Source organism: Rhincodon typus, chromosome 43 (assembly GCF_021869965.1).
Source record: "Rhincodon typus isolate 14 chromosome 43, sRhiTyp1.1, whole genome shotgun sequence".
NCBI lineage: Eukaryota > Metazoa > Chordata > Chondrichthyes > Orectolobiformes > Rhincodontidae > Rhincodon > Rhincodon typus.
Genome location: NC_063374.1, coordinates 8295894 through 8303626, shown reverse-complemented (window position 1 = coordinate 8303626; position 7733 = coordinate 8295894). Strand labels below are relative to the sequence as shown.

The window sequence follows — 7733 nt, the reverse complement described above, 5'->3', positions numbered from 1 at the left end:
GGGGGGGGAGAGAGAGAGGGTTGGAGGAGTGATTTATGGGCAGAGGGTTGGGAAGAGTTGTGGGGGCAATTAGGGAAAGATGGGGAGAGGGTTGGGGAGAGAGTTTTGAAGATGAAGTTGGAGAAAAGTAAATAATAAAAAGAGTTTTATTGATATCTCCTTGTGGGGCTCAGCAGGGTGGGTGCTGGAAGGTTATCTCCACCCACCCCCACCAACTGCGCCCCGTCACTCTCCCCCCACCCCAACCACCTCAGGGAGTCCAGACCCAGGGGTCACAGTGACTCAGGATAAAGGGGTCAGCCATTTTAGAACGGGATGAGGAGGAATTTCTTGATTGATTGGTTTTATTGTCACATGTGCCGAAATACAGTGAAGAGCTTTGTTTATGAGCGGTACATGGGGTGGGGAATTCTCTCCATACTGGAGGTGTCAAGGGGGTGGTCATTATCCTGAGGGGGGTGTGGGGTGTCCTGGGAATGTCGGAGGCCCAAGGGACGAACACAGCATCCAGTGACACTGAAGGTCGTTAATAAATCCAGAATTGAAATCTCGTCTCAATAACCTTGATCGTGAGACCCTTTTGTTAAAACCCAATCTGGGTGACTAATGCCCCTTTAAGGAGGGTACTCTGCCCATCCTTACCTGGTCTGGGCCTACACGTGACTCCAGACCCCTCAGCCTTAGGTGGCATACTTAAAAGGGAAATCAGGAGGGCAAAAAGGGGACCGTGAGATAGCTTTGGCAAATAGGATTACGGAGAATCCAAAGGATTCTACAAATACATTAAGGACACAAAGGGTAACTAGGGAGAGAATAGGGCCCTTAAAGGCCAGCAAGGCCGCATATGTGTGGAACTGCAGGAGATGGGGGAGATACTAAACAATTATTTTGCATCAGTGTTTACTGTGGAGAAGGATATGGAAGATATAGAACATGGGGAAATAAATAGCAACATCTTGAAAAGTGTCCAGATTACAGAGGAGGAGGTGCTGGACATCTTAAAACGCATTCAAGGTGGATATGTCCCCGTGACCTGATCAGGTGTACCCTAGAACTCTGTGGGAAGCTAGGGAAGTGATTGCTGGGCCCTTGCTGAGATATTTGTGTCAGCGATAGCCACAAGTGAAATGCCGGAAGACTGGAGGTTTCTATGTAAGAAAGATGGTAAGGAAAAGTCAGGGAACTGTGGCCTGATGAGCCTGACATCGTTGGTGGTTAAGTTGGTGGAGGGAATCCTGAGGGACAGGATTTACATGTATTTGGAAAGGCAAGGACTGATTAAGGATAGTCAACATGGCTTTGTGTGTGGGAAATCATGTCTTACTAACTTACAGAATCATAGAGTCATACAGAATGGAAACAGACCCTTCAGTCCAACCAGTCCATGATCAGAAGCTAAACTAGTCCTACCTGCCTGCTCCTGGCCCATATCCCTCCAAACCTTTCCTATTCATATATCCATCTAAATGCCTTTTAAACGTCGTAATTATACCCGCATCTACCACTTCATCAGGAAGTTCATTCCACACATGAGCCATCCTCTGTGTAAAAAAATTGCCCCTTTATATCTTTATTAAGTCTTTCCCCTCTCACCTTAAAAATGTGCTCCCTAGTCTTGAAATCCCCCATCTCAGGGAAAAGATGATTACCATTAACTCTATCTATACCTCTCATTATTTTATAAACTTCTATAAGATCATCTCTCAACCTCCAGTGAAAAAATCCCAGTCTATCCAGTCTCTCTTTATGACTCAAACCTTCCATACCCGGCAACATCCTGGTAAATCTCTCTGAACCCTCTCCAGCTTAATACTATCCTTCCTATAACAGGGTGACCCAAAGTGGACACAGTGCTCCAGAAGAGGCCTCACCAATGTCCTGTACAACCTCAACATAACATCCCAACTCCTATATTCAAAGGTCTGAGCAATGAAGGCAAGCGTGCCAAATGCCTTTTTAACCAAACTTTAAAGATTTATGTACCTACAACCCTAGGTCCCTCTGTTCTACAACACTACCCAAGGCCCTACCATTAATTGTATAAGCCCTATCCTTGTTTGTTGTACCAAAATGTAATACCTCACATTTATCCAGAATGCACTCCATCTCCCATTTTTCAGCCCATTGACCCATTTGATCAAGATCCCTTTGTAATCTTAGAAAACCTTCCTCACTGTCCACTATGCCACCAATTTTGGTGTCATCCGCAAACTTACTAACTATGCCTTCTATATTCTCATCCACATTATTTATATAAATGATAAACAAGAGAGGACCCAGCACCGATCATTGTGGCACACCGCTGGTCACAGGCCTCCAATCTGAAAAGCAACCCTCCACCATTACTCTCTGTCTCCTACCTTTGAGCCAATTTTGTGTCCAATTGGCAAGCTCTCTCTGAATCCCACGTGACCTAACTTTACTGATTAGTCTCTCATGTGGAACCTTGACAAAGGCTTCACTAAAATTCAAATAAACAACGTCTCCTGCTCTGCCATCATCAATCTTTTTGGTAACTTCCTCAAAAAAATCTCAATCAAGTTTGTGAGAAATGATTTTCCTCGACTAAGCTTTTTGAAGAAGAAAGAAGATTGATGAACGCAGAACGGTTGATGTAGTCTATATGGAATTCAGTAAGACTTTCGACAAGGTTCTGCATGGTAACCTGGTTTGCAAGGTTAGATCACATGGAATACAGGGAGAGCGAGCCAATTGGATACAAAATTAGCTGGAAGGTAGGAGGCAGAGGATGGTGGTGGAGGGTTGCTTTTCAGACTGGAGGCCTGTGACCAGTGGTGTGCCACAAGGATCGGTGGTCTAGACCCGAAACGTCAGCTTTTCTGCTCCTCTGATGCTGCTTGGCCTGCAGTGTTCATCCAGCTCTACACCTTGTTATCTCGGTCTGGGTCCATTGCTTTCTGTCATTTATATCAATATTTGGATGTGAACATAGGAAGAACGGTTAGTAAGTTTGCAGACAATACCAAAATTGGAGGTGTACTGGACAGCGAAGAAGGTTACCTCAGAGTACAATGGGATCTTGATCAGACGGGACAATAGAATGGCGGATGGAGCTTAATTTAGATAAATATGAGGTGTTGCACTTTGGTAACGCAAACCAAGGCATGAATTATACAGTTAATGGTAGGATCCTGGCGAATGTTGCTGTACAAAGGGAGCTACACGTTCACAGTTCCTTGAAAGTGGAGTCGCAGGAAGACAGGATACTGAAGAAGGCATTTGGTATGCTTGCGTTCACTGGTCAGTGCATTGAGTGTAGGAGTTCATATTACAGCAGTACAGGACATTTCATAGAATCCCTACAGTGTGGAAACAGGCCCTTCAACCCAACAAGTCCACACTAATCCCCAGTGCGTCCCACCCAGACCAATCCCTCTATAACCCATCTAGTCTACACATCCCCGAACACTATGGGGCAATTTAGCACGGCCAATCCACCCTAACCTGCACATCCCTGGGCACTACGGGGCAATTTAGCACGGCCAATCCACCCTAACCTGCACATCCCTGAACACTATGGGGCAATTTATCATGGCCAATCCACCCTAACCTGCACGTCTTTGGACTGTGGGAGGAAACCGGAGCACCCGGAGGAAACCCACGCAGACACAGGGAGAACGTGCAAACTCCACACAGATAGTCACCCGAGGGTGGAATCGAACCCGATTCCCTGGCGCTGTGAGGTAGCAGTGCTAATCACTGAGCGACCGTGCTGCCCCTAACATTAGTTAGGCCACTTTTGGAATACTGTGTTCAATTCCGGTCTCCCTGCTATAGGAAGGATGTTGTTAATCTTGAAAGGGTTCAGAAAAGATTTACAAGGATGTTGCCAGGGTTTGAGCTACAGGGAAAGGCTGAATAGACTGGGGCTATTTTCCCCTGGAGCGTCGGAGGATAAGGGATGACCTTATAGAGGTTTATAAAATCACAAGGGGCATGGATAGCGTAAATAGACAAGGTCTTTTCCCCAGGGTAGGGGAGTCCAAAACTAGAGGGGCATAGGTTTAAGGTGAGAGGGGAAAGATTTAAAAGGGACCAGAGAGGCAACATTTTCACACAGAGGGTGATGCGTGTATGGAATGAGCTGCCAGAGGAAGTGGTGGAGGCTGGTACAAGTATAACATTTAAAAGGCAACTGGATGGGTATCTGAATAAGAAGGGTTTAGATGGATATGGGCCAAATGTTAGCAAATGAGATTAGATTAATTTAGGATATCGGGTCAGCATGGATTAGTTGGGCCGAAGGGTCTGATTCTGTGCTTTATGACTGCCTTCTGAAGGGTTGGTCATTCCTGGAACCACAGGGAAAAGTGGAAGCAGAGGGAACGCTCCTGTTTCAGCTCATCGCCTGCCTCCTCACAGGACAATTAGGGACAGGGCAGGAATGGCTCACCCTCAACGCGCAAAGGAATACAAGGGGTTCAGATTCTCTGAAGGACTCGGTGTGTGAGGGGCGGTGCCAGTTGGAGGAGGACGGGCCCAGTCCTGGGAGAGGGGGAGAGAATCCCAATGGAGAATCTGAGAGGTTGGAGGGGGACAGGGTGGAAATATTTCCCCTCGGAGATCTATCACGGTCAGGAACAGTCCAATCCTGACAACAACGGTGGGGAGGGCATTGGATGCGGAATGCAAGAACGGGGAAGTACCGATGGCAGGTGCACCCACAAAGAACCAGCACAGACAATGAGGGCCAAATGGCCTGCCCTGGACCAATAGGACCAGAACGTTGGCCCCCTCGATCCCTGGGTGCAGGTGGTTACGCAGTGGGGTGGTCACATGGGAATTTTGCGAAGGTTTACGCACCTTGATCCTGTACATGCTGGCCTCGATTTTCAGCTGTTCCACGAGTTTCCGAGCCTGTGCAATGCTCATGGTGCTGTTCACTGGTGTATCTGCTTTGGGCATCCTCCTGGGCCACGGGCAGACAGAGAGGTAGTCACTGAGTTACACTCGAATTCCTCAAAACCTCCACCTATCCACCTCGTAGAAAGATGCACCGTAGAAATTCACCACAGATCCTCCAACAGCGCCTTCCAAACCCACGGCCACTTCCACCTGGAGTCATAGAGATGTACAGCACAGAAGCAGACCCTTCGGTCCAACTCGTCCACGCTGACCAGATATCCTAAATTAATCCAGTCCCATTTGCCAGCATTTGGCCCGTATCCCTCTAAACCCTTCCTACTCATATACCTATCCATATTCCTGGTCATTCCATACACGCGCCACCCTCTTCGGGAAAAGTTGACCCTTTGGTCCCTCTTAAATGTTGTCATTGTACCAGCCTCCACCACTTCCTCTGGCAGCTCGTTCCATACATGCACCACCCTCTGCGTGAAAAAGTTGCCCCTCAGGTCCCCCTTAAATCTTTCCCCTCTCACCTTAAACCTATGCCCTTCTAGTTTTGGACTCCCTCACTCTGGGGAAAAGACCTTGACTATTCACCCTATCCATGACCCTCATGATTTTATAAACCTCGATAAGGTCACCCCTCAGCCTCCAACGCTCCAGGGAAAATAGCCCCAGCCTATTCAGCCTCTCCCTGTAGCTCAAACCCTCCGACCCTGGAAACATCCTTGTAAATCTTTTCTGAACCCTTTCAAGTTTCACATCTGTCCTACAGCAGGGAGACCAGAATTAACTAGAAGGTCAAGGGCAGCAGATACATGAGAACGCACACCACTCCCTGCAAGTTGCCCTCCGAGGCATACGCCATCCTGACTTGGAAATATATTGCCGTTCCTTCAGTGTCACTGGGTCAAAATCCTGGAATTCCCTCCCTAACAGCACTGTGGGTGTCCCTACACCACATGCACTGCGATTCAAGAAGGCAGGTCACCACCATTACCTCCAGGGGCAATTAGGGGCCAAGACGTGAACTCCATACACGCCAGTTAATTTGAAAGTAAATGCTAGTGGTCCGAACTTGTACCAATCCATTCTGGCTCAGTCTTGGCTATTCGCCTACGGTAGGCCTGACGGTCGACAGTTTTCCCCATCGCAATTATCATACTTTCCATGAAGCATGCAGCCTCTCCAGCTTCCCACCCTTCTGTACTTCACCCCCACCCCTTCCCCTCCAACGTCACCTTCCTAAATAAATCCTGGGGCCCCTAACACTGGATGGAGACCTGAAATCAAATCGGGACAGCAGGAGGCCATTCGGCCCTCCCCTGACTGGACTCGATGCGACCAACTTGCCAATTCCCGACAGCCTTTCCCTGACAAACATCCACCTCGTCTTTGAAATTATTGTAAGGAAATTACAGACATTGTAGGCCATTCGGCCCTCATAGCCATGTAGTGCAATTCAATAAGATCATGTGATCGGATTTCTCCGCACTTCCCTGATCAACCTCACCCCCTCACTTAGAGTCATAGAGACATACAGTCGGAAGCAGGCCCTTCGGCCCACCCAGTCCATGCCGACCATAATCCCAATCTAAACTAGTCCCACCTGCCTGCTCCCGGCCCATATCCCTCCAAACCTTTCCCATTCATGTACTTATCCAAATGTCTTTTAAACGTTGTAACTGTACCCCCATCCACCACTTCCTCTGGAAGCTCATTCCACACATGAACTGCCTTCTGTGTTTAAGAAAAAAATTGCCCCCCCATGTCTTTTTAAAATCTCTCTCCTCTCACCTTAAAAATATGCCCCTGAGTCTTGAAATTCCCCCACCCTAGGGAAAAGACGGAGTGGGAGGGGAAGAGGGAAGTGGGCAGGAGTGGGGAGAGGATGGACTGGGGGTGGTGGGAGGGAGGAGAAGGGAACATGAAGGGGAGGTGTTGGAGAAGGGAATGGGAGGAGAGCGCTGGAGAACCGGGAGAGGTTGGGGGAAGGGGGTGATGGGAGAGGAGCGATCCAGATTTCCCACACCTTCTGAATGTTTCAGAGCCTCCTGACCTAAGCTGGTTGGAGTAATTCTGCTGAAGGCCAGATGGGGGAGGTGTGCAAGGAGGTCTGAACTCCTCAGGACCGAGGCTGGTGGGTTGGGAGGGCTGGAGGTCAACCCAAGTCAGACCCTTCAGCCCTCAAACCTCTCCTAACCCACCCTCCTCCCATTGGCCGTGTAACCCATCCCTCCTTGGCTCGACCCTTCCTTTCCAGCCAATCCTAATGCAGATAGCCCCAGACCTCAGATTGGCTGATTCTTGACTGGCCAATAAGGAACCTCCTGGCCCCCCCCACCCCGCCCCGGGTCAATAACAAATTGACCAAATGGCCAAACAAAAGTTAGACAAAATAAATAAATAATTAACAACCAATGAAATCCGCTGTTGGAAAATATGTCGCATCAGAACGAATGTAGTGAGTGACCAATGGTAATCAGTGAGAGGGGTTTCCTTGGCGACAGGTCTGTTTAGGTCAAGATTCATGGGTTGCCCTGGCCATGTGGCCTTTGATCTGACATGCGTCAAGCTTCTGTGACCTTCTCCATTACACCCTGTGCCCTTTAACCTGACACCGCCCTCCTCACTATGTGGCCCCCAAAAACTCCCTCCCTCCCCTCCAGGTGGCTCGTCCTCTACCACCGTTTCCCCCTACAACCTCCTTGGAGCCACTCCATCACCCACGTCCTCGCGTGGGTTCATAAAACTGTTCCTCACACACTATGTACTGTCAGACACAGGGTACACACACAGTTACACTGAGACACACAGTCACACACACACACACACAGTCACACTCATGCACACAGTCACGCTCA

The 7733-nt window shown here is 48.7% G+C and overlaps 1 protein-coding gene across 1 annotated transcript in view; it reads right to left on the bottom strand.

Annotated features, from left to right (window-relative positions):
- gng3 (guanine nucleotide binding protein (G protein), gamma 3) overlaps positions 1-7733 on the bottom strand; it is a 10296-nt gene that overhangs the window by 374 nt on the left and 2189 nt on the right. Inside the window, exon 2 of the mRNA XM_048619576.1 lies at positions 4825-4930. Coding sequence (XP_048475533.1) covers positions 4825-4926 — 102 coding nt within the window. The 5' untranslated portion in view covers positions 4927-4930. The remainder of the gene's footprint in view (positions 1-4824; positions 4931-7733) is intronic.